The 26,747-nt window shown below is 48.0% G+C and overlaps 1 protein-coding gene across 2 annotated transcripts in view; it reads left to right on the forward strand.

Annotated features, from left to right (window-relative positions):
* Positions 1 to 26,747, forward strand: part of ADGRD1 (adhesion G protein-coupled receptor D1) — a 104,072-nt gene that overhangs the window by 21,652 nt on the left and 55,673 nt on the right. For both annotated transcript variants that reach the window (XM_063173272.1, XM_063173273.1), the window contains one exon: positions 200 to 341. In XM_063173272.1, the coding sequence (XP_063029342.1) occupies positions 200 to 341 (142 nt within the window). The remainder of the gene's footprint in view (positions 1 to 199; positions 342 to 26,747) is intronic.

The following is a 26,747-nucleotide window of genomic DNA, read 5'->3' on the forward strand; positions in this document are numbered from 1 at the left end:
CTGTTTGACCATCCAGCCCCTGCCAGTTTCCTCCTCACTTTCAGGGAATTGTTTGGATCCCTCCTTGGGACCTCTGGGGCCAGACCTGGCTGCCCTGTAGGGACTCAGGGGACAAGGAGGGTCTGTGCCCCTGTGCTGTTGTGTATGAACTGAAACCCAGTGGTTATTCTGTTCCCTCACGTGTTTGCTCCTTCCCAAGGATTGCTGGAGCTGCTGCCCACCGGGGCTCCCTGATCTCAGCCAGCAGTTTGCTCATCTCCATCAAGGTGGAGCCCCTGCCCCAGCTGTCCCACAACCTGTCGGGCTCCCCCCTCATCACCATCCAGCTCAGCCACACCCTGGTAAGTGACATGGGGGGCTCTGCTGAACTTCTGTGCCTGGGATCCTTTCTTTGTGCTTCTCCCGTGATTTTTGTGGGCGTTTTTAGCAGCAGTTCAGTTGCCACTTGTGGCTGCCACATTTCTGTTTTCCCCAGCATTGTGGTTTCTTTCTCCTCACTGCCAAAGGCTGCTGGGTGCCCAGGCAGCTCGAGTCCCTGTGTGTGTGCTCTGCTGTGCGTTTTGCTGTGCGTTTCAGCTCTGGTGTGTTTGTGCAGCCTGCAGCACACTGGGGTGAAATGCTGATTTCCCACTGGGGTGCTCAGTAACAACAATTCCCTTGTGGTTCTTGCTTTTTGATCCTGATCCACACAGAGATAACTGAGGGGTTTGATGGTTCGGTGCCAGTGGAATAGGGGAGCTCAGGCTCTGATGGTTTGGTGTCAGTGGAATGGAGGAGCTCAGGCTCTGATGGTTCGGTGCCAGTGGAATAGGGGAGCTCAGGCTCTGATGGTTTGGTGCCAGTGCCATGGGGGAGCTCAGTTTCTGATGGTTTGATACCAGAATGGAGGAGCTCAGGCTCTGATGGTTTGGTGTCAGTGGAATGCAGGAGCTCAGTTTCTGATGGTTTGGTGTCAGTGGAATGCAGGAGCTCAATTTCTGATGGTTTGGTGTCAGTGGAATGCAGGAGCTCAGTTTCTGATGGTTTGGTATCAGAATGGAGGAGCTCAGGCTCTGAGGGGCTGAGGGGAGGCAGTGCAGCATCTCTGACCCACTTACAGCCATGAATGGGAGCAGCAAGGAAAGATTTAAATTCTTAAACATTTCCTAGAATACATCTCTTAGATGTTCTCCTGAATATTTTATCATATTTTCCTTTTAAAGCTATTTCCAAGCTGTTTATCTTCCTTCTGTTGGGCTTTTGGTGAGGCTGGAGCAGCAGCGGCAGGGAGCATCCCCGAGGCCCAGGAGTGAAATGTGCTGTTTTGCTGACATTTTCCAAACTGAGAGCCCCAAATGTCCCCAGAGGCCTCTCGGAGGTGGGCACTGGTGAAGAGGGAGTTTTGCACGGATATTTCCAAAATGCACATTGCTGTGCCTGCCCAGGTTGTCCCCGTGCTGCAGAGGTGATGATTCACTGGCAGCTCTTGGAACTGTGATTCTCCCTTTTCTGGGACACAGACAGGAATGCTGCATTTGTCAGGAATCTCTCTTTGCTCCAGGCAGCAGAGCCCCTGAGGAGGGGAAGGATGAATGTGTCAGGAAAATTCATCCACAAACACCACAGGTGTATGTCCAAAAAGGAGACACAGGAGTCCTTTTGGCTTTATTTGAATAGAGGAGAGGCCGTGGGGCATCCCCTGGGGTCTCTCACATTTTTGGAGGATGCAGCCTCCTTTTTAGCCCAATTTCCCATCCACATTTTAAAACACGAGGTATTCCAAACGGGGACTAATTAATTAATTAGAGAAGGGTACAGGGAATATCTGTCAGTGCTGTGTCAGTGCTTCCCTTGGCAGGGCTGGGCTCTGGGGCTCAGAACTCAGCGCCAATAAAAACCTGTTAATTCAGGTTAATTCAGGTTAATTCGTGGGCCAGGGGGAGCAGGCTGGGCTCTGCCAGGGGGATTGGCTGTAATTGCAGCACAGCCTCTGTGAGCACTGAATATATTTCATTGCTCTTCTTCATCAGCAAAATTTTGCCTGAATTAAGTCCTCTAAGAGGACAATTTAATTTAATTTAAATATACACTAAATTGCAATGGTCTGTTATTCAGGAACGCTTCAGGGACAGAGAGACGTTTTTTGACAGATGTAGAAAGTGGTGCTGCTCTGCTCTTCACCAGCTCAGTGAGTTACCGTGTGCAGAGCACAGAAATTCACAGAAACCCCCAGAACCTCCTCCAGGCCTGGGGAGGATGTGGAGGCTGAGGGGCCGCCCAGATGTTTGCAGTGAGGCAACAGCACATTCTGTAAAATGATTATCTGGAAAAAAAAAAAAAAAAAAAATCCTGTTTCCAGCAAGATGTTTTTCATAGCAGGAACAACTGGAGAAGCACTAACATTTCCCTGCTGTGATCCAAGGAATTACAGCACAGGGTAGAAATTCAGAAGGGATGAGTGTCAGGGCTGAAATGCAGCGCGACGTGCTCTGGAGAAAGTCAGGGGAGGCAGCAGAGGAGGAAATTGTGTCAAACAGCACCAGAGTTTTGTGGAGCCCACACGGCTGCACAGCATCAGCAGCCCTGGGTTCTGCCCTGCTGAAGCTCCCGTCTGACACAGCTGTGGCTGATGCAGCACACGTGTTTGTCAGCAAAATTAACCCACAAACACCAGGGTTTATGTCCAAAAGGAAACAGAGGAGTCCTGGAACTTTATTCCAATAAAGCGAGAGGCCATGGGGCATTCCCCTGGGATCTCTCACATTTTTGGAGGACGCAGCCTCCTTTTTATCCCAATTTACAGCTGCATTTCCCTTCTCTCTTTCCCCATTTCTGAGGTACCTGAGAGGTTCAGACTCCTCAAAATGCCTGATACTGAAGATTCCCCTCCAATGTACAACCCTCCCTTTTAGTTTTAATTCTTATGGAATTTAGGGGTTTTTCCCCATTTCTGAGGTACCTGAGAGGTTCAGACTTCCCAATATGCCTGATCCCAAAGATTTCCCTCTAACGTACAACCCTCCCTTTAAATTTTTAATTCTCACAGAATTTAGGAGTTTTTCTTCCCCACTGTTTCTTTCATGTTTCAATGTCCAGTTTCGTTTATCGGCAAACCTAAAGTTTATTTGTAAAAGCAAAATACCTTTTTCCATTCGTCAATCAGTGGAATCCCTCCCATTGTTTCTTTTATCTCCCAGCGCTGGTTTCATCCACCAGCTTGTTTGGAAAGGGAAATCTGCTGTTCCTGTCATTTTGCTGCTGTGAATTCCTGTGTTTCAGCTGTAGGAGCAGCAGCAGGGTGTGAATCAGGCACGTCGGGCACCAAGAGGGCCCAGAAGTGCAGGGACAGTGAGACAATGAGGAGGCGGCACAGGAGGGCAGCAGTCCCAGCCCGGGGCTGCTCTGTGGTCCCTCACTCCTGGCTGGTGCTGCAGAGAAAGCTGCCTCACATCTGGAGGAAAACTTCTCCTTTCGAGCACTTGGAGTTCTCTCCAGGGCTTTGTCTCCTCGTTGCTCTTTGCAGAACAGGAACACGTGCAGTTTGCAGTTTGGAGAGTTATGAGCTCCTGGCTGCTGCTCCCTCTGTGAGAATCCTCTCGTGAAGATTAGATGCAAATTGGGAATCCTTAATGCAGCTGCTTTTCCCTCAAGTGTAGTTTGGGGCAGCGCCACTCTGAGGAATTGTTTGGTTCTGGGAAAAAAGGCGTGTTTTACTGAGATACTGCGAGTCAGGAGTGATTCAGCATTGTTCCATGTCAGTGCTGGTCCATTTTAACAAACACAGTGCTGGGGGAACCGAGATGTGCTCATCTTTGCTGCCATGCTCTCACACTGCATCCTCAAGCAGCTGCTCCCCTCCTCTGCGAGGAGCTGCCTCTGCTCTGTCCCTTTGTGCAGGGCTGCTTCCCACCAGGCCCTGCTGGCACCTTCCCTGCACCAGGGAGGCCTCAGCAGCCCTGCTCTCTGATATCAGCTCCTTCCTTCAGCTGCTTCTCCTCTCCATTATCAGCTCCTTCCTTCAGCTGCTTCTCCTCTCGTCATCATCAACCCCTTCCCTTCAGCAGCCCCTGCTCTCCGATATCAGCTCCTTCCTTCACCTGCTTCTCTTCTGCATTATCATCAGCCCTTCCTTCAGCAGCCTCTGCTCTCCATTATCAGCTTCTCCTCTATCACCCTCTCCTTTCCATTACCATCAACCCCTTCCTTCAGCAGCCCCTGCTCTCCAATATCAGCTCCCTCCTTTAGCATCTTCTCCTCTCCATTACCATCAACCCCTTCCTTCAGCAGCTTCTCCTCTGGATTACCAGCTCCTTCCTTCCTTTAGCATCTTCTCTTCTTGATTATTATCAGCTCCTTCCTTCAGCAGCTGCTGCTCCTGGTGCCCTCTCCCACTCTGTCCCTGTGTCTCCCATTCCCTCTCCTGTTCCCATTCCCTCCCCTGCCCCGTTCCTGTCTCTCCCAGTCCCTCTGCTGTCCCTGGCTGTCCTGCAGGAGCTGCAGGAACATCTCAGCATTGGGGATGCTGCCCTGCAGGCACCCCAGACCCTCTCCTCAAGCTCAGCCTCTCTCACGAGCCTCTCCTCACTTGTCCCTGCTCTCTGAGCTCTGAATGAGGCGGTGGGATTCTGCCTGAAAGCTCACCCAATCTCCTCCTCTTCTCTCCCTTGCTCCTGGCCAGGCCACACCTGGGGTTTGTTTAACAGCATTGCTGATAAGAAAATAAAACAAGGGAAGAAGCAATTCCCGTTGGTACACAAATGCTGGTGCTACCCTGGGGGAGGCAAATCAATGTGGAGCCAATTAATTTTTATGGCAAGTTAAGTGTTGGCTAATTTATATATTGATTGAGGAAAAACAATGAATCTTGCCCACATCTGCAGAACACAGGTAGAATTTTTCAGTGGATGGACTTTGACAGAGAGAACTGTACTAAAATACAATTGAAACTGTGGCTCTTGCAGAATGTACCACAATTAAGCAAAAAAAACCCCAATAATAATCCAGGTCATTATTTTAAAATCAATGCAAAGTTTGGCACCGTGTTGCACAAGTGAAATCCTTGCTATAAGGAATTCTCCATTGAGTCAGGAGGGCAGAGCACTCACACTTTAGAGAGGAGGAGATGGCACGTTTGGGGTTTGCTCCCTCCACGTTTGGGGTTTGCTCCCTCCACGTTTGGGGTTTGTTCCCTCCACGTTTGGGGTTTGCTCCCTCCCCACTGCCCGTTCCCCAGGCACTGGAGCTGCTCTCCTGGTGGATAATGACATTTACAGCCAGGAGGGGTTGGGTTGTTGTTCTGGCAGGAAATGTGCAGCTGCTGAGGAGGGATTCTCCCTTTTTGACACCCAAAGAGGAGTAGAGTTCTGCAGGGGCAGCATGGGCTGGCTCGGAGCACATTGCTGCAGGACAGGGACGAGCTGCATTGCTCCTTCCTCTGCACTGCTGCCAGCCCTGCACTGCTGCCAGCTCTCCCATGCCCGCAGGGCTGGCACTCAGCCCCAGGCCGAGCTCTCCATGCCCACAGGGCACTGCAGCCACCCCTCCCTGCTCTCTCAGGCAGGCAATGCATGAACTGACTGCCCAAGGAGATAGCTAATTAATCAACCTGCAAGGAAAAAAATATCCCGTGGCACTTGAGATGGGCTCACAGCGAACTGCGTGTGGGTTGTGCTGCTCCTTGTCAGCACTTTCTGCAGTAGAATTCTTATTTGCCTGAGGACGTTCTAAATAATTTCAATAGCGAGAGCTCCAGGAGCCAGTGCTGTCTGTATTCCTCATTCCTTGTTTCTGTCTGCTATGATAGTTGACATCAAATACAGCCTGCATAGCCAGCAAAAGAATAACTTTGGAGAAAGCACCAGACACACCAGGGAATTTGCTTTTCCTGAGCGATTTTGCAATTATTCAGCCACACTGGTGGAATCTTACTGATTCCCATTTGTCCTTAGGGATGCCAATTCTACCCTCAAAAAGATTTGGAATGACAGATTTGGGAGAAAGATTTTTGTTTGTTTCTTTGTGGTTTTTTTCCACCTTGACCTAAAAATAAGTCTTCTTGATTTTTGCATGTGGCAGGTATATGGTAATTTTTTAGTAGTATTACTTAAAGGCTCTCAGAACTGGATTGATTTTTCTCTATCAAGAAAGTCAGCTTTGCAGTGTAGTGCTATTCATTTTCACTCCAAGTAATTAAAAAGCTAGAACAGTATTGAGCTTTTCTTCTAACCTCTGATTTCTCAGTTTCACCTTCTGTGCAATGGTTGTTTTGTGAGTCATACAGAACTTTTCCCCTAGATTTATTCAGTGTTGGAGTCCTGATTTCCATTGGTTTTGATACATGAAACTCTTTGTATTAGTATTGACGTGATCTATTTCCTGGTCAAAGGCTTTTGTTTGTTCTTGCTCAAACTTGGGATAAAGCATTGTTGTAGAAATGGGCTGCATGGTTATAGAAATGGGCTCCATGGTTATGGAAATGTGCTCCATGATTATAGAAATGGGCTCCATAGTTATAGAAATGGGCTCCATCACTATAGAAATGGGCTGCATGGTTATGGAAATGGGCTCCATGATTATAGACCTGGGCTCCATCACTATAGAAATGGGCTCCATGATTATGGAAATGGGCTCCATGGTTATAGAAATGGCTCAAGCTTTGTGGGACCAGGTTCTCATGTTGACTCAGCCAGCAGAGCTCACAGGGGTGAGTGAAATGGTGCTAGTTTGGATGAACAGGCCATTCCCAGGTTTTGCACTCCCAAAATGGCCCAAACTTCCCAAAATGTGCTTGCTGCAAGCCTGGAGAAGAGCAGGGCAGGGACAATGCACCACGATGGGGCACCATTCCAGAGGGACACACCAAAGCCTTGAAGCTTTGACTGTTGGAGTGCAGTTGTTTGCTGCTCCAAAATGTGTTGTTCTTATTAACACTGATCATTATTTTAAGGAACAAGTGACCTTACACTTATCTAACCACCTTGAAGTACGTGATGTCACTTTAAATAATGTATTTCACGGTGAACCACACAAACATCAGACCCAAATATGTCCTGTGAACATGAAACCTGAGGAATGATAGAAGAATTTCCCATAAAAAATTTATGGAGAATTTGCAGAGACTTAGTGCTTTATTGTGGTAAATTCTCTACCCAAGGGAACAAAAGCATAAATTCAGTATGTAGTATATTTCTATATTGTATATTTTGATTCTTCATAGTCTGTAGAGTGATTAGCTTCTCACTTCTCTGTTTGATTATTTTGTATATCCCAGAAGTAGATTTACATATTTGAGCTCGTTCTCTGCCTTTTTCTTGAGGAAAGTTAGAACTCAGTATATATTGTCTAAAAAAATCCCAAAGCCACACATAAAAATATTCTTCCACTTCAGAAAAAAAAAAAGATTCTGAGTTTTCTTCCTGCAACTATCAACTAGCCAGCAGAAAACAAATGCACTGGCAAGAATATTTACCAGAGCAGCAAATTTTAAGTGGTTACAGAAGACTGTTCCTGGAAGGCAGACTCCAAAAAGGAAGCTGTGACCTTTTTTTCCTAGGTATCTACTATATTTTGGATGTTTTATACATAATTGCCTGACTCTGTCTTCACTGCAGATCTGTTGAAACGCTTGGAGATTTACTGGATTACATATAGTGATCAAACGTTTAAAGGCAGACAATAATTGCACAACCATTGCACAGACAGTCATCATCCCAGGGCTCTGAGATAATTTCAGCACAGACAATCAATCATTGCAGAGACAATCATTGCACACACAGTCATCATTTCAGGGCTCTGGCACAATCATTGCACAGACAATCATCATTTCAGGGCTCTGGGACGATCACTGCACAGACAGACATTGCACAGACCACAGCAGTGCCAGGCCAATGAGACAGGCTGCAGCTCAGGCTGGGCCCACTCGTTCTGTGTGCAGGGCTTGTCATCCTTTCCCATTAGTTTGGGAGCTCCAGCCCTGTCAGGGATCCATCAGCGCTTCCAGGACACATTTTTATTTTCAGGGCTCTATAGCTCTCGGCTGAAATGTCACATTTGTGGTATCATCAAAACATATAAAACCCAGTTCAGTCATGCAGGAAGGAATATGGGGAAAATAAAGGGCTTTTATAGTATCATTCCCTTTTAACTTTTTCTCTATCTTTCTAAATGCATTCCTTAGGCTTAGAAAACTGCACACTGCAGAAAATCCAAAATGGGGCAACTTTTCCTCAGCAGCTAATCCAAGCTCCTGTCATTGCAAATATCAATCTCCATATCTCATCTGGGCAGCCTGCACACCAGGCACGAAGAGCACCTCTGGCTCCCTGATGCATCCCAAGTGCTCCCAGTGTCCCCTCCCTGTGCCACCTCCCTGTCCCAGTGTCTCCTCTCTGTGCCTGTCCCCTCCCTGTGCCAGTGCCATTTCTCTGTCCCATTGTCCCTGTGCTCCTGCTGAGCTGGCCAGGAGGTGGCTCAGCCACGTTCAGCTGAGGGCTCTGCAGGACAGCACACAGAGAGCAGTATTTAATATTTCACGTTTTGTACACGGCATCTCCCGTGACAGAACGTCTGCCAACGCCGAGAAAACATAAGCTAAAAATAAGGGTAAATTTCAGAGCACATGGGGAAAAAAACTGCGCAGCTCAAACATATGGTCTGATGAGAGTGTAAGTAGCTTATATTTTGGGAACTAAATATAGATGAGTGTATTCTAGTGTACTCTATTTAATTTGAGAGTGTGGCAGAAGTGCAGCTCTGTTCTCTATTGATGAAAATTGGCGTTACACTGCAAATCTCATTGGCAGAAGGACAGAAGTGCCCAAAGCCCTGTGTGCAGCTGTGCTGTGAGCAGGATGAGGCTGCAGCGTGGGGCTCTGCCCCTCTCTGGGTCTGGGGTCCCAGGGGGCCCAGAGAGCCCTGCAGGGCAGGGAGGGCTCTGCCTGCTGCCCTGGCTGCCCCTGCAGTGATTTACAGCGCAGTGATAGCACGTTGCAGTGCCAGTAGCTGTTTATAGCCCCATAACATTCCCTGTTCCTGTGGGAAGCGTTCCTGCAGGGCTGGCAGGGAAATGATCGCTTTCAGATGTCACAGAGGACGGGGACATGGGTTCCTGGCCTGCCCTGTGCGGAGGTGGCCGGGTCTGCTGGGCCCGGGCAGGGAGGAGCGGCTGGGAGAGCAGGAGGGTCCCCATGCTGTCCCCACCTGGGGTACCCCCACAAAGCTCCAGGCAAGGCAGGAACCTCCTGCCCCTGGGCCCGCCTTGGGAGCCAGACCCTGCGCAGCCATACCCAACAAGCCTGCTGTGTTATTTCATTTAGAGCCACTCTGGTTTGTGACTCAGTCCTCTGGTACAGTATGTGTAAGGATTTTCCAGGGTTCGTTCTGTCCTGCTCGTGCCAGCCACAGAAACTGCAAACCTGGAGCCAAGGTGAGCCGTGAGGCAGTGCCTGAGCAGGGAGCACCAGGAGATGGTCTCTGTTATCACTGAAATGGGTGTTAAACAAACTAAACACAGCCCAGCATCACTGAACCTGCTGAATGTGCAGCTCTGGATGGGCCAGGAGTGAAAATCAGCCCAGGACAGTGCAGGGGCACAGCTGAGCTGCAGAGCCTGCTCTGCTTTGTGAGCAGAGAGTGAAAGCTCTTCTGTCCCCCGTCGACATGTATGTGTCTCCTGAGCTTATATGGGCTTCAGCATGGAGGGGTTGCATGAGAATTGGATATTCTGTTCTGTATATTTGTTCTGCAAAGAGGTTGCTCGGGGTCAGCCTGTAAAACAAAGCACTTTTCCCGGTGACACAATCCTGCCTTTTTTACAAGTGTCTCAGACCACCCGTGGTGGCCAGAGCCAGATTCTCCAACGGAGTGCAGGAAATGCAGCCAGCCTGGACTGGAACATCTGGGGAAAAAAGGGCCCTTGGTAATGAAGGAATTTGAAATAATTGCCATTCCATATTGTTCTTTGTTTTCCAATGGTTGGAATTGTACCGAGAGATCATCTCAAGGTACAGAGAATTTTAGATTCCCAGTTTGTTTCTAGGATGTTCAGTCCCCAGGGGCTCTTGGGTGAATGTGGGATGGCAATGAAGTCTGTAAGGTTTTTTTAATTGGTTTGAGAAGGGCAGGGGAGGTGAGCACTTAAACACCAAGCTGGGGAAATAAGAGGGAGCATGAGCCTGGGTTATGGTGTGGGAGATGAGTCACAGAGCTGCAGTTCTGATTTAGTCTCTCAGGGTTTGTGAATGTCCTGACTTTCCAAGAGGGCACTGAAACATCTGTTGCTTCTTTGTTTGTTCATCTTGTATTGTTCATCCTTCAGGCCAGGAAGAAAAACAATCAGGGCAACTCTTCTGGGCCAATTTTGTCTTTTCCAGCCCTTGTAACGAGAGAGGGCTCCTCACTTCCCCTGAGAAGGCCGTGCAGCTGGGATGTCACCGAACGGCAGCCCTGCACCTCCTCAGGAACTTCTCCCTGGCCCTGCTCCCACCTCGTTTTTTATTGCCTGGGTTTCCTTAACCCAGCTGCCAAAGAGGTGGCAGTTTGTGTAATATACTGATATATCCACAGTGCTCTGTTCACCTGCAGACAGCAGGGCATCCATCATTTCCCTCATTTCAGGCCAAGCTGGAATTTACCAGGGTGCAGTAACCCAGGCTGTGGCACAGTCCCCAGGCACCAGCCCTGGCTCCACGGGATAACAGGAGCTGTTCAAACAGGGGAGACCTGCAGGGCTCCATTGTGGGGGACCCGCTCTGGGGGAGCCCCCAGCCCTGGGAGAGGCAGTGGGGCTGTGGGAACTGGGGCAGAATGGGGAATATCTGCAAGTGAAGGTGTCAGATCTTCACTGAGCTCTGGGGTGAATGGGGCTGTGAGAATTGGGGCAGAATTGGGAATATCTGCAAATAAAGGTGTCAGATCCTCACTCAGTCCTGGGTGAGGGAGTGGGGCTGTGGGAACTGGGACAGAATGGGGAATATCTGCAGGTGAAGGTGTCAGATCCTCACTCAGCTCTGGGTGAATGGGGCTGTGAGAACTGGGGCAGAATGGGGAATATCTGCAGGTGAAGGTGTCAGATCCTCACTCAGTCCTGGGTGAGGGTGTCAGGGCTGTGAGAATTGGGGCAGAATGGGGAATATCTGCAAATAAAGGTGTCAGATCCTCACTGAGCTCTGGGGTGAATGGGGCTGTGGGAATTGGGGCAGAATTGGGAATATCTGCAGGTGAAGGTGTCAGCTCCTCACTCAGCTCTGGGTGAAGGAGTGGGGCTGTGGGAATTGGGGCAGAATGGGGAATATCTGCAGGTGAAGGTGTCAGATCCTCACTCAGCTCTGGGTGAAGGAGTCAGTCTCTGCTCCTCCCAGCTGCTCCCTTTGTTCTGCAGCAGTTTAGCAAAGTGTTTTCACGACATTTTAGCTCACCTGGGACAGCGTGCCCATGGAGTTTGGTGTGCAGTTTGAGAAGTCAGAATCAGTTATTATTTGCATTCTCCTTCCTGCTGCCCTGTGCATGAAAGCCAATTTCCATTCCTGAGCTGCGTGCCAGATCTGGCCTGGATCAGTGTGAGCCAGGCTTGGCTCTGGCACAGAGCACAGAGCACGGTCTGCAGGGGGAAACAGTGAGGGGATGCCTTGGGTTCTGCTGCTGGCTCTGCCCAGCACAATGCCCACCCTGCAGCCTGAGCTCACCCCTCTGGGTGCCTGCTCACAGCAGCACCAGCACCTTTTGTTCTGTTTGGCACCACACTGCACAGCAAGCAGGAGGCTCCTTCCACACCTGCAGAGGGAAGGAGCCGAGTGTTTGTTGTCTGTGTGCTTGGCAGGCACAGCAGGCAGGTCTGTGGGGACAGAGCCGGGGCAATACCTGGGTAAGCAAGGTAATTTAGGAGAAATGGGGTGTTGTCATCAATCCCTGCTGCTGGGTGAGCGCTGGGCTGATAAACTGCAAGATGAATCAATCTCTTCAATGCCATCTGTATGAAATTATGAGATGGGTAGGACTGGAGGAATAATAGAATGCAAAATAAGACCCAGTAGGGTGCAGCAACTGTACAAGGCCAAAACTCTGTGAAAAGCAACATAATAAAGAGAAATATATGCAGAGGCCAGCAGCTGAATGCATTAGCACTGATCAGTGCCCGTATTTCTGTCTGGAGTTTCAGGTGTCAGCAGCTCCCAATGCCCTCTCCTTTCTCAGCCTCTCCAGCAGCCGGGTCCTGCTTTCCTTCCTTCCTTCCTTCAGAGGCAATCAGGGTATTTAGTGTCCTCTCAGCACCGCCAGGCAGGTCTAAGGTGTTCCAAGGCACCTGTGAGAAAGTTCAAGGTTTGCTGTTTACCAAATGCATGAAGAAAAGGGTGAGGATGAAGTGGTTATGGAGGAGTAAAGCAATGCAGGACTTGGTGGGATAAAGCAGGCAGAGATGGCAGTAAATCAGTCACTGTCAGGCACTGAGAACAGCAGGCTGCTGTACAGGCTGACCCCCAGACGAGGGAAAGGTGTGTGAGCCTTCTTGGAAGGCTATTTTAGAAATGAAGAGCTGCTAAGAAGCCTTGTTATACTGGAGTTATACTGGACTTGTTGCTTCCCAGGGATAAATTCAGTTTCTTTTAAAGCATTATCCTAAGGTTGATTTTATCTGATCCATATTGGAGACGGATTCATAAAGTGCTTTGAAGCATGATTTAAAAGAACAAAGTGCAGCTGCTGGTGATGTGCTGGGGCCCCACAGCCCTTTCTGTCTGCATCCCTGGCCCTGGGGTGCTCTGCTGTTCTGCAGCACAATTGCTTTGTGTTTCCTCTGTGAGAGCCTCGATCAATAGCCAGCTCTGCTCCAGTGGCAGGGTGCTATTGTAGAACAGCATCTCCTTGCTGCCATCGGTGTTTGCTTCATCAGAGCCTTGTCATGCCAGCCACTGCTTTGCAGGCAATCGTTCAGAGGTTTAACTTTAGCTCAGCTCTCTTTGAGGAGTTCATTCCTGGCTGGGAGGGCTGAGTGCCTGACCTGGGGTTGTTAACAGAGCACCTGAGGTCACTGCTGTGGCCAAACAGTTCTGGTTGTTAACATTTGCTCATTTAATTGAGGTGACGTTCTCTCTGTCTTGATGGTCGTCAGCCTTATTTATCCACAGAAAAAGAGATAACTGAACTCACTTTTTAAATTAGCCTTCTCTTTCATGCCTGTCCTGTTTTGCTGAGCCCTGGCAGCTGTGTGACTGCAGTGCACCTGTGCTTGCCAGCAAGGTTCCTGCTTTCTGTGCATTAACCCCCGAGCTCCCCAAGGGCCAGCAGCCCTTCCTTCCAGGGGCCCCTAAACCCCAATGTGACCGTGTTCCTTATGTTGAGGGAAGAGATGAGGATCTGACCCCATGTTTCAGAAGGCTTGATTTATTGTTTTATGATATATATTACATTAAAACTATGCTAAAAGAATAGAAGAAAGGATTTCATCAGAAGGTTAGCTAAGAACAGAAAAAGAATGATAACAAAAGTTTGTGTCTGGGACAGAGAGTCTGAGCCAGCTGACTGTGATTGGCCATTAATTAGAAACAACCCCATGAGCCCAATCCCAGATGCACCTGTTGCATCCCACAGCAGCAGATAACCATTGTTTACATTTTGTTCCTGAGGCCTCCCAGCTTCTCAGGAGGAAAAATCCTAAGGAAAGCATTTTCCATAGAAGATGTCTGCGACACCCCAACATCTGGATTTTGGCTGAGCTGAACTGTTCCAGACCTAAACACAACAAAAGCATGTAATGTTATACTTACAGTAGTCAAGTTTTGAGGGTGTTTTGGAATTTTTTTTCAAAAAGAACTCACCCCTCTGCAGTGTCTGGGCTGGAGGAGTCCTTGTCCTGCACAGGCACCCCCAGGCACAGTAACCCATCAGGGTATGATCAGCTCTGTTCCTGTGCTGCACCCACAGCCTGGAGCAGCTGCCAGGGCAGAACTGACCCATCCCAGGGAGATCAGCACCGGGCAAGGCCAGGTGGCACAGCTGAATTCACCACGTGTGAATTCACACTGCACAACATCCGTAAATCAGCATCGTGAGGGACAATAAATCCCCCACGCCCTGGTCTTAATTTATTTTAAACAGCAAAACAAATGAAACCAAATTAAACTCATAAGTCATTGTGAGAGCAGCGTCCAAAAAAATGTCAGTTCCAATAAATTATGACAAATAAAAGTATTGGCATAAACTCCCAGGATTTATATCACTGGCACCAAAATAAGGCAATTGTTAGTTGATCTTGAGACGTGACTCAAAATGTGAAGAGTGAGAACATAAATATAAATAAAGGGATTTTTTCCCCTAAATGCTGAAAGGGTTATTTTTAACACAGTAAACATTTTCTTTTTAAGTTAACACTAGTCAGTGTAATTGGAAGAATTTTTCAGTGGGTTTAGCACAGCCAGCTGAAGTATTCAAAATAATCTGTACAGAACTGTCATGGAGCTGGATTAAATAGATTATTATACTAATCTGATTATAATAACCCAGAGCATCAGTCACAGTCCCCATAATGAGCTCTTGCTAATGAGTTCTGTGTTACTTTTCCTTAGATGTAGCATTTCTGGGAGGAGAGAATTTATTTTTCAAAATATAAACTCTGCACTCATATTTTTTATTCATGGCAGTGAGTTTTTGTTCTGAAGCACCCAAGATATTTTTCATCCTTTAATTAAATAACATCAGTGTTCAAATAACAGAGACTGCCTGTCAGAGAGTACAGTGCAGTCATTCAAGTGATCTCCACCAGAATAATTACCCTACAATCAAGCAGTAATTTGCCTTTTCAAGGAGACTGAATGATCCAGATTGATTGAGAAAAATGAGCTGTTTTTTAAAATAGGAAATTAGAGATGTTCATTTCACATTCTACATTTTAAAAAAAATAATTAATGGTGAGATGCCATTTGGCTAATCTGGAATGGCTTCAGACAAACCCCAGGATGGGCTGGTACCTCCAGGCTGACACTGGGGGAGTCAGAGCTGGGTGTTTGTGAATTAACCTCAGCACTGAGGCCTTTTCTCAGTGGGGTTTGTCTCGTCCTCAGACTGTGTGGAATTATTGATTCCAGGAGCCTGGCCACCCTCTGAGGGTCCCCACCTTCCCCCTTTCCTGCCCGGCAGCACTTGGGGCTGCCCTTGCTCACAGAAAAATGACCGGACAAGGGAATTGCTGCCTTGACAGTAATTGGTTATTTTCAGTCCTGGAAATATAATTCTTTTTCTGTCTTTCCCTTTTCTTTTAATCTGGCCTTTAAATTTGTGATTAATCCTTTTAATGAAACCTCAATGCTGTACAAGACCTCTCTTCAATAGGTATCTGTTTAAATCAAAGTATTTAATCTGAGACAATCATGTTGTATGATCAGAGCACTCAGCGCAGGAAAAGGCTGACAGACAAATGGCTGTTTATGGAAAGCTGGGAGAGGTACAGAGAAATGTATGTAGAGAAAACTCTAAAGCAAGCAAAAGATGTGGCCAGCAAGTTAAATTATAAGGGTAAAGTTTAAAGCAATTTCTTCCAGAAACCCCTGAAGGTTTTGTGGAATAAGGCAATTTCTTCAGTCCTGACACTGCAAGAGCATAAGAAATTGGAATAAAATTACTAAAAATGAAAACAACGTAAACCTTTGCTCAAACTCTGAACCAAACAGTCGCTGCGTTTCTGTGAAATTCAGAAGATATTGTTAGCCGACAGTGCAGAGAGCTGGCTCTGTGCTCGAGCTGCCTTAGAGCTGTGCAGAGAGCTTTTCATGTGGCATTTTGGCTGGGCTGGGCAGTTTGGGTGAATCTGAGCCCTCCATCGCCCTTTCAGGAGCTGAAAGGGCCAGGACGGTGCCAGAGCCAGAGGGCTCTGAGCAAACCATGCATTGGGAGGAGAGCCTCCCTTTCTGAGCTGTCTGGGGCTAAAACAAGAACAAAGACTGGGCATTATCTGGTTTTGGTAGAGTTCATCCTGCTGCCTTTTCCCCTTTGCTGCTGCAGTTCCAAGCAGGGCCAGGCTGAGCCACCAGGGAATTTTGTTCACAAACGTGGATGTTCTGCTGCCCTGGCCCCTCAGGGGCCTCGTCCCCTTGGGAATGCTCAGCATGCAGCTCCTCACGGGCTCTTTGCTTTTGCTCTAACTCTGGAACAAACCTGTGGGTGCTCCTCTCTCACAATCCTCTTGTTTCCATTCGTTTAACTGCAGCTTTTAGGGCTGTTGCTGAATTAAAGTATAAATTGGTTTTGTTCAGAATAGCAGTCCTGAATGTGTGAATCTGCTTTCTGAAAGGGTGACTATTAAGATGAATCTCTTTGCATAAGAAGCTGATTTTCATGTATTTACCCCATGCTTTTGCTGCCCCATGGTCCCTCAATTAGGGCTTCTGTGGTTCCCTTGATCACTGTGTTTGTGAGCTGTGTAAAGTGAGTGCTTGTGATCACAAAGGCAAAGGGAAAAGATGATTTTACACTGACCAAGCCTTTGATATCCAAACCCCATTCCTGGACCTGGCACAATCCACTTCTGTAACTTGGGGCAAGCTGTTTGAATGCAGTTGGGGCACTTGGATCAGACACAAAGCAGAGTGGGGAATTGTCTCAGGAAGGGAAATGGTCAGGGATAATTCAGTTTGTGTGATGGACACAGGGGGTGGCTTGAGGCAAAGAACCCGAGGCGTGCTGGGCACCCCGAGGGCCCCAAATAAAACCATGTGTGCTCCTAATGAAATAAAACTCAGGAGTGGGAAAGTCAATTTGATTGTGCTTTGAGGGCTGTGTTGAGGGCCCAGTTCATGGGGGAACAAAGACCAGGCCAGCTCATCTAGTCCAAGCAGTTAAGGAGGCTTTCCCCGTGAGTCCCCAGACACCTGATCTCACCTGGAGCCCTCTGTCCCCCCTCGGGAGATGCTGCAGTGCCCAGGTGAGCAGGACAAAATTCCTCTCTGGTTGAACTCAGTTTTCCTCAAAGTCCCCAGGAGCAACTGGACTGGGGTTTACAGAACAAGTTATTTTAGTCCTTTTTACTGCCACGGATGAGATTGTTTGACTTACAGTTTAAGGCATGTTTTGGGAGAAAAATCACTGTATATAAATGAAAGAAATTATTATTACTATTATGGGGTTCTCCATAACTTTTGTAGTTTATAGGCTGTCAGCATTTTATTTAGAGGCCCTCTATTTTAGGTGTCTCAATTTGGCCTTGAAGTTGTTCTCAAAGTTAAAAGCTGAAGTACTAAAAACCATCTCAAAGCAAAGCTGTTTCCCTTCCCTCTCTTTATCTCATAAAATGAAAACAAGATCTTTAGGAACTTTATATCACTAGGACACAGATAAATAAATGTCATTGCTGGCTTCAGGCTTTGTCAGGTGCTAAAATTAAAAAAAAAAAACCAAACCCAGAGCCCCAAATACATCAGAGGACAAAGGAACCCCAAAGCATTGTTTGTGTTTTATCCTGATGCAAACCTGGGGAAGGCTTTGCCCCAGCAGGGCTGATCTGTGGCTCAGGTGAATGTGGTGCACCTGATCCTCCTGCGCCCAAATCAGAGATCAAACCCCTTCACTGGGAGAGGGAAATTGGGCAGAGCAGGAGGGGCTGCTGTGTTTGGGTCAGGAAATGTGGAAAAAACAAACACCATGAGTGTCCTTGGAGCCGTGGGTGATAAACGCCCCTGCAGCATTACCTGTGCTGTGCTGAGCCACCTGGGCCACCTAGGCCACCTCTCTGTCCTTGGAACAGACAGGTAGGACTCAATTTAACATTTTCTTCATTACATTAGAGCCTGGAAACCCAGGGAGTGTGACCGGCAGGAGGAACATCAAAAGGTTTTGAACATGTTGCAGTACTTCTGTTCAAAATTAGGGGACAGTTCTCTGATCACTCGGTGATTTCTGCAGGGAAATGCATGCAGACACAGGGTTTGTGTCACAGCCCAGGCTCAGCCCTGCTGAACCCACCCTGGAGCTCCCTGTGGCTCCAGCGGGACATAAAGAGATTAAAGATGATGCCAGAGTTCATCCTGAGCTGCCTCAGTGAGCCAATTGTCAATAGGAGCTTTCCTAGCAGAGACACGAGGGGTGAAACACCCCTGGAACAGCTGACTCACCTCGCCAGGTGTGGCCCTTGGGGTTTGCTGCTCCTCCTGCTCTGCTGGGCTTGGATGTGGGGAGGACCGGGGGATTCTGGCAAGGCAAACAACGGGAAGAGACATAGGAACAAATCTCCAGGAAAAGACGGGTTGGATCAATATTTTGCTGGTGGGAAATAAGCAAAAATAAAGCATTAGTGTGTAAAAAAGAAATAAGACCCTGACTGTGCTTCTGGTGGCAGTGCTTGGAGGGCTCCCTGAGCTGCAGCGTGCATCCTGCTGGAAATGAACCCAGCACGTGCTGGGCACCACCAGAGGGGAGCACAACACGGCGTGAAAGGGCAGCAGGGATAATTCATTGGTAAATAACATTTCAGACAGGATTTTGGCAAGGAATGGAAGAAAATAAAACTTTTGAGAGTTTTATCGGAGCTTTCATAAGTTTTATTTTCTTTCATTCCTGGGCGTTCTCTCTGTAGTGCTCTGAGACAGGAGGGGGACTCCTTGTGTGAGTCCCAGAGCAAGGAATGGCTTTGCTTTCCCTCTCTGTCCCCTCTGCTGCTTTCTGAGTCCCTGCAGCATGAGCAGGCCATCATGAGGGGCTGGCCATGAAGCAGAAGATTGCCTTTAAATGATATTTCTTGCCTTTGTGTTGATGCTCAGGGCAGTTTCACTTGGTGCGTTAAGCTGGGGATGGATGCCTGGGCTGTCCCGCAGTGCTGTGAGCCCAGCAGTGAATTTGTGGGGCTCTCTCTGTGTGCTGTGAGTGCAGCAGAGCCCTCTGTGTGCAGGGCAGGGCTCCAGGAAAAAGGGAAAAAGGGGAAAAGGGAAAAGCTGCCAGGGACTGCCTTGGTGTCCCTGGGCTTGGCTGTGCTGCAGAGAATCCAAACACTGCTCTGGGGAACGCTGCTCTGCCCCTTCCTTCAGTTCTAGAAATCCTTGAGTTTGAATTATTTACCCCAAGAGTTTGTGCAGGAGCCTCTGATGTGTGCAGAAAAGGAGCTGGCATTTCCAATGAAGCCCCTTTTGTGTCCCTCTGGGTGAGCAGGGATGGTGTGAGCACAGGGTAGCTATGCTCAGCACGTGCCATTTTTGGTTAGGAGGGTACTAAAAAGGTTCCTAAGCTGTAAGTCATGGTTGGAAGGAATCTCTTGACTTATTTGGATTGTGTATCACTCTGTGACCAGCTAGCCATCATCTCTTTATTAAAAAAACGCGTTGATTTTCTGGGCTGTCAGCCACTTATTATTTATAAAGAGGTCTTAATTGGAAGTGCTGTCCCATTGGAAATATTCCCATGAGCGCCAGCAAGAATGTTTCCCAAAATAGCCTGTTTAGCAAAAGAAAGAAATCTTCAACCTCTGTGGCGTAAAACACCGTCAGCTCTCACCCGGATGATGCTGAAGAGTTTCTGCCATGCTGGGAGGCACTGTGCTCCTGAGAATGAACACATTTTATGTTCCTGAACTGGGCTGCCCTGCTGTGGATAGCCCTGATGGCTGTGCCTTGTGCCACGGGAGTCAGGGCAGCTCCTTGGGCCCTGCAGAGCCCCTGGCACACAGCACTCTGCTGAAGGGTTTGGGTTTTTGGTCAGTAACTGTTCTGGTGGTCTGCAGCATCTTCCCAGTCAACTGAATTGTGCACTCAGCCATGTCTGTTTGCACACAGTTATGGTTCTATCAGATCTAAAAGCATTTCCACTGTTGGTGTAATATGTTTTTCTTAAAGAAGAATCAAGACAAGGAGATTCACTGATGGTTTACAGGGTGGTGTGTCCAGGAGCTCACAGGAATGTCACACTCATTTATTTTATGTAACTCCTGGCCACTGAAGCCTGACCAGGAGCTGAAAACCCAGGTTACCATGAGGAGACCTTTCCCTTAAAACCCAGGTTACCATGAGGAGACCTTTCCCTTAAAACCCAGGTTACCAAGAGGAGACATTTCCCCTAAAACCCAGGTTACCATAAGGAGACATTTCCCTTAAAACCCAGGTTACCATAAGGAGATATTTCCCTTAAAACCCAGGTTACCATGAGGAGACCTTTCCCTTAAAACCCAGGTTACCAAGAGGAGACATTTCCCCTAAAACCCAGGTTACCAAGAGGAGACATTTCCCCTAAAACCCAGGTTACCATAAGGAGACATTTCCCCTAAAACCCAGGTTACCATGAGGAGTCATTTCCCTGAAGGGCAGGAGAGGAGCCTAGCATAGCAGTGCTGCCATTGGAGGGAGTAGATAATTTCTCATTCTCTGCCCATCTAAAGCTGTTGCACTCACTAACAGACAAGGGAGTTGGGAGGCTTTGCAAAGCTCTGCTGTGCACATTCCTCAGACCATTAGATCAGTTTCCAGAGGGACCCAGGCTCGTTTCAGGGATCTTGGAGAAACTGAGCCCCGGGCCAGCAGGGCTGGGAGCTGGGAAACGGAGGAATATTCACATTTCATGGCAGCAGGAGGTGTCCTTGTGTGGCATCTGTCACCTGGCCGATGAACCAGCCCATCCCTGTGGAGGGGTTTGGGGGTTTGCTCCATCCCTGCCATTCCTATGGGGAGTTTTGGGGTTTTGCTCCATCCCTGCACCCCCTGTGGCACGGTGGGGTTGCTGTGCCCCCCTGCCCACTCCCCCTTCAGTGGATGTTCATGAAAACCTTCAGCTGGGCACAGCCTGGTGTTATTGCAACCTGACTAAAGACTGAGAGGTTGAATGTGCTCCTCCTTTGAAACTTCCATCCTGGTTACCCCAGGAAAAGCCCTGTGCAGTCCCAGCCTGCCCTGGCAGCTCTGCAGCCCTCTGTGCTGGGAGGGATGGGCACGGGTCCTGTCCCTGCTGCACCAACACTCACCTCTCTGTCCCTGCTGCACCAACATTCACCTCTCTTTCACCTCTCTGCCCCTGCTCTGTCTGGGATGTGCACACTGCTTCCCTGACTCCCTCATCCGAAAAATCAGCTCCGTGGCTCAGTCTCGCGTTGCTCAGCCTCCTAGCTGGAGTTAATGCTCCAGGCCTAATTCCAGGCTGGTTCTCAGTTTGCTGGATGCGGGTTGATGCGCACATCAAATAGTTCTGGCGCCCTGGTGCTTCCTGTGAATGAAAAATGACACGGAATAGTTTGTGCGAATTTCATCCCCATTCATGCAGCAGACTAAAAGACAACTCATGTTTGGCAAATACACAGGAATGGGAGAAAAGATTCAAATCGGAGGAAAAAAATGTAAATGTTCTCAAGAGAGGGTTTTTCCCACAATGGAAAGGAAAAATAAATTTTAAAAAAAGGCAGTAATGGAAACCATTGAAAGATGTGGTCAGGAGAGTGTAATATCTTAATGAGGTGCTAAGATCTAGGCAATATTCTTGCAAGAGGGTGTGTTACATCTCCTCGCAGCTCTTGGGGCATTACAGAGGAGAGGTTTTATGTCTGGATGAGGATGAGGATGGAGTGCAGCCCCAGCTGGGCTGTGTCTGGACAGCTCAGCCCCACTCCTGTCCCCCTTGCGTGGCTCCTCTTTATTTATTGACCGTGCTTAGCACAGCAGCTGTAACTTATTAAAGCAAAGAAAACATGCACGTTTGTGGGGTAACTGGCTGGTTTTGGCTCATTTTCGCTTTGTTGGCTAGAAATGGTCAATTGAAGCAGAGGGATGGGTGTGTGTGTGTGTGTCCCTGGCCAGAGCCGGGCAGGGGGCTCGGGGACAGCCCTGGATCTGGGCAGGCTCCTGCATTTGCTCTCTGGGAAATGCCCAGCTCAGGTGGGAGCTCAGGTGGGAGCTCAGGTGGGAGCTCAGGTGAGGGCTCAGGTGGGAGTTGGGGCTGGGCTCCCCTGTCCCAGCAGGGCACACAGCCTGCGCCCATTACTTTATTCCATTACCCCGTCAATTCCTGGATAATGATGGGGACTGAGACGGAGAGACGGGAAAGAACCTGTGGAAAGTCGCATGGGAAAAGCGAATTGGGGAATAAAACCAAATGTCCCGAATCCAAGTGACTTTTTGGTCACACAAAGTAAGCATTCCCCTATCTCACCTAGCGGGCCCGAATATCTCGTCCTTAAGCAAGCGTGAGATTCTGTAATATTTTCCAGTCTGCCTGCAGCAGCCTTATCGCGCGGCCGTGCTGCGGGGTTTGTGGTGAGCGGTGGCGCCGCTCGGGATGCTCATTGTGCTCTGTCATTATTTGTACCCCCGTGTTCCCATTGTCCCGGGAGATCAGCAGGGCATGGAAGGGCTGAAAGGGGCAGCACAGAACAGAGGCTGCACATGGAATTCACAAGGAATGTGAGGCGCTGCTTTCGCAGCCGGCATTCGCAGAGCCGGGGTTTAATGAGAATGGAAAACGCTAACATATAAATCCAGCCCTAAAAAATATATCCACAACAAACCACTGAGTGGTAAATATTTTCACCATTAAGCCTGGCACTCCGTTCCTGACGTGAGCTATTAAAACTCCTCCTAAAGCTTTCATTAAATCATGTCTTCAAAACTCCCTTTCAAACACGCTGCTCTGTATGGAAGGCAATGAGCCTGCAGAGGGATGAGGACAAACCAGCTGAGTATCCTCAAAAACTTGGGTTTTTCCAAGGCATGAAATTCAGACCTGATCAAACTCTGACCAAAGCTGACCAAGACGGTTCCAACAGCCCTGGAGCATCCCTGGAGCATCCCTGTGTTAGGAAAATTAATCCACAAACACCAGAGGTCTATGTCCAAAAAAGAGACAGAGGAGTCCTTTCTGGCTTTATTCCAATAAAGGGAGAGGCCATGGGGCATTCCCTGGCATCTCTCAGATTTTTGGAGGATGCAGCCTCCTTTTAATCCTAATTTCCAGCTGCATTTCCCTTCTCTCTTTCCCCATTGGCTGAGGTACCTGAGAGGTACAGACCTCCCAAAATACCTGATACCAAAGATTTTCTTCTAATGTATAACCCTCCCTTTTAATTTTTAATTCTTACTGCATTTAGGGGTTTTTCCCCATTTCTGAGGTTCCCAATATGCCTGATACCGAAAATTCCTCTCTAATGTCTAACCCTCCCTTTTCATTTTAATTCTTACGGAATTTAGGAGTTTTTCTTCCCCATTGTTTCTTTCATCTCTCAATGTCCAATTTCATTTACCAGCAAACCTAAACTTTATTTGTAAAAGCAAAATATCTTTTTCCATTCATCAATCAGTGGAATCCTTCCCGTTGTTTCTTTTATCTCCCGCCCAGTGCTGGTTTTGTCCGCCAGTAGACCCAGAGCTTGTTTGGAAAGACAAATCCGCTGTTCCTCTCAATCAGAGCATCCCTGGAGCATCCCTGGAGTGTTCCCAGAGCTCCCCCAGCCCCTCTGGCACCGCTGCTCCGGGGATGCTCCAAGGATGCTCCGGGGATGCTCCAAGGATGCTCGGAGGATGCTCTGAGGATGCTCCGAGGATGCTCCTGGGACACTCCTGCCCCTGTTCCTGTCCCTGCTGCCTGCAGGGTTTGGCCCCATCCTGCTCCCAGGGTTTCCTGTCCCCAGCAGGCAGCTCTGTCCCTGCGGGTGAAGGGCAGGGGGTTGCAGCTTTTGTAGAGAAGATGAATGCACCGTTCCCAAATATTCCATAAACAGCTCATTATTCCTCTTATTATCATGCAGAGCAAGTGAAATTTTAATGTTTCACCGCTCCGGGCTGTCAAAGTCCTTGTGCTCTTCAAAGAGGAGGGCTCGGATTCCGTTCAGTCTTTGTGGAGGGAAATTAGGGCATCTTTGTGCTTTTTAAAGATGTGTTTAGAAAAGGTCATACGTACTGCTTCTTCACTTGGAAGTGTATCTCGGGATAACCACAATGTCCTGCTGTGTGAAAAATTGCTTAAAAGGTCTCTAAAGCCTTCTCCATACTAAATATGAGTGAATATGGATTGACTCTTCTTAATTATGACTTTCACTCTTGCAGGAAACAGATGTTGGCTAAATCAGATTTCATTTCTGGCTTGGCAGAGAAGTGCGTGCAACTGGAATCAATGAGGGCCAGTGAGAATTGCCATTGCTGCTGGCTTTTTGAGCTTGGGGCTGCTCTTGAGTTCTGCACAACTTCTTGCTGTCGCTGGAGCTCATTATCAGCAGGCAGAAAATCTGTGTATTCTGGGGGTTTCATTGCACCTGAGCTTGGTGAAAGCAGAAATGCAGGAGTGTGTGGGCTCGCCCCTGGCTGCTGCCGCTCCTGATGCTGGGGCTGAGCTGCCCCAGGTTCTCCCTTCTCACCTGAATTCCCTGCCTCAGTGACAGGGACTGGGAATCACAGTGAGATGCTGACTGTCCTGAGTGGTTCCTGTCTGCTGCAAGTGTTCCTTTTCTTACAAAAAAAAATTATAAAAAGCCAGCAGGAGGAAAAGTCCAGGCACTGTTTTGGAAAGTGAGAATTGTGGAAATTCTGCCTAATAGGAAAAGTATTTTTAAAACTGGTTCTCCTGTGTGCATCCCTTGAAGGGATTCTGGTCCATGCCTGCCTCCTGGTCCCTGCCATTGCCTGGACAGTGTTCCCTGCCCAGAGCTCTCTGCTGGGCCTGCAGGGCTGCGTGGCAAGGGGAAACATCTCTGTTTTGTCAAAACACAGGTAAATGGGGGAGAGGAAGGTTCATTTGCTTCTTTAATCATGCTTCTGTTGGATTAGAGAACGTGTCGTTTTATAAATGGCTTTTTCTGCAGCAGTCAGACCAGTTGTTTTCCTTTGGGAATACTTTCACATGAGTTTTTAAAGAAAAACAGAGCAGATTAACAAAGGCTGCATAGGAGGCGTGTCTACTTCTTGTTTTAGAAAAGCAACACATATTTAATGTAATAATGCAGAGTAGCAGAAAAAGGCACAGAATAGAAAACAACCATAACAAAAGGCACCACAGTCTATTTCATTAAGCAGTTTTGGAAAGTTATCCTGGATTTGTATCAGCATTATCACAAAATCTATTGCATTATTCTGCTTGTAGACTGACTTTGCCTCAGTGTCACTGGCTCAGCTCTGCCCTCACTCCATCCCTCCATACAGCTTTACATGGCTCTGTACACAGAATTTTACGTATGGATGTAACTGTTTAACCGGAAGGACATAGCGCAACTCTCTCACTGCTATGTTGCTAATTATGTAAATGTGACTGCTTATTGAGAGACAATACTAATATTTTCACCTCTTCTTTCTTTGGAATGGAGCTGTGCTTTAAGGAACATGAAAAATGCTTTCACTTAAGCATTAAGGCAGCTTTTCACACAGATCATCAGTTCAGTTCTGTCTATTGGTGCTTACACAAGGAAAGCTGCCACGCTGAGCTCTGCTTCTCCCTGACTGGCATTTAAATTTTTTAAACATCAAATATTTACTGATGTAACCCAGTTGCTCACCAAATTGAATTTCAAAGGTCCTTATCCTGCAGTTTCTGTTTGTGCACATCTCCCATTCAATGCATCTCTAATGAAAATGAACCTGCTTCTTTCTGGAGCTGTTTTTTAACCTTTCTGTGCTCTCCTTTATTACCGTGATTTACAACAATATTGTGAGTGTTCTTAATCCAGACTGCAGTCAGTGGGTGTTTGCCATGGGTTTGCGCTGCAGTGCTGCATCTTAAATGGTTCTGGCGTCCAAACTGGAACAGAGCAGCAAAGGGAAATGCACTGGAAAGTGTTTGAGATCTTTGAGGCTGAGCAAGGTGGGGAAGCACAGCCCCAGAGGGTGTGGGTCAGTGGGGCTGAGCAAGGTGAGGTTTGTGCTCAGGGCTCCTGGGGCTCCCACCAGCTCTGCCCCCGATGCTGCGCTCAGTGAAACCCAGAGGGGTTTCTTGGGGGGAATTTCTCTGCTGTGGTGGGAATTCTGCAGCTGGAAAATTAAAGAAAAGCCACCTGGAGCTGTGTGTGTGTGTTTGGGGAGCTGATAATTTAAACTCAGGGGTTGCAGACAGTTTCTGCTGGCAGAATTCCTTGAGCAGAGAGGAGAGAACTGGCGTTGATGCTGCTGAGCACCCAGGGACAGAGAGCAGAGCTGCTGCTCCTTGAGCAGGAAATGCCCCACATTTCCTGCTAAATGCACCTGAGATGCAGGAGCAGAGCTGCTGCTCCTTTAGCACAAATGCCCCACATTTCCTGCTGAAAGCACCTGAGATGCAGCCCAGGAGCAGCCAGGGACAGATCACAGGTGAGGCTGTGACAGGACAGGGCTGACAGCCCTCACTGGCTCATGCAAGTGCTCTCACGTTGCCTTGGCAGCTGCTCCATGCAGCCCCTTGTGCGGTGCTGTAAAAAAGATGGGATTCTCACAAGAGAATGGCATTTTTATTCAAATGGATGTGGGCTTGAAAAACAGCAAGATCCTCTGATGTTCTACACATTTGAAAGCAGTAATTTTTTTTTTTTTTTTTTTTTTTTTTTTTGCTGTGTGCCATAATTAAAGAAGAAAGCAGCAGGACAATTCCCTCGTCCATTCCCTCCTCCTTTTCCCTCTCTCTTATAGAAATGATATCTGGTAGAGCAGCCAAGATATTTTTCAGTCTGCTGCTCATGGGTCTTTTCATTACTTTTCTGTTCTCACACTGCTTGCCCAGTACAGCAGCTGTTAAATAGACAACTCTGAGAACTGGGGAAGGATATTGGTGAAATATTTGATTAACACTATTTTTGCAGGAAATTGATATGTCAACTATTTTTAGCCTCAGGCAAAGGAATAATCAAACCCAATCCATGTGGCAAC

The sequence above is a fragment of the Melospiza melodia genome, chromosome 20 (assembly GCF_035770615.1).
Source record: "Melospiza melodia melodia isolate bMelMel2 chromosome 20, bMelMel2.pri, whole genome shotgun sequence".
Taxonomy (NCBI): Eukaryota; Metazoa; Chordata; class Aves; order Passeriformes; family Passerellidae; genus Melospiza; species Melospiza melodia.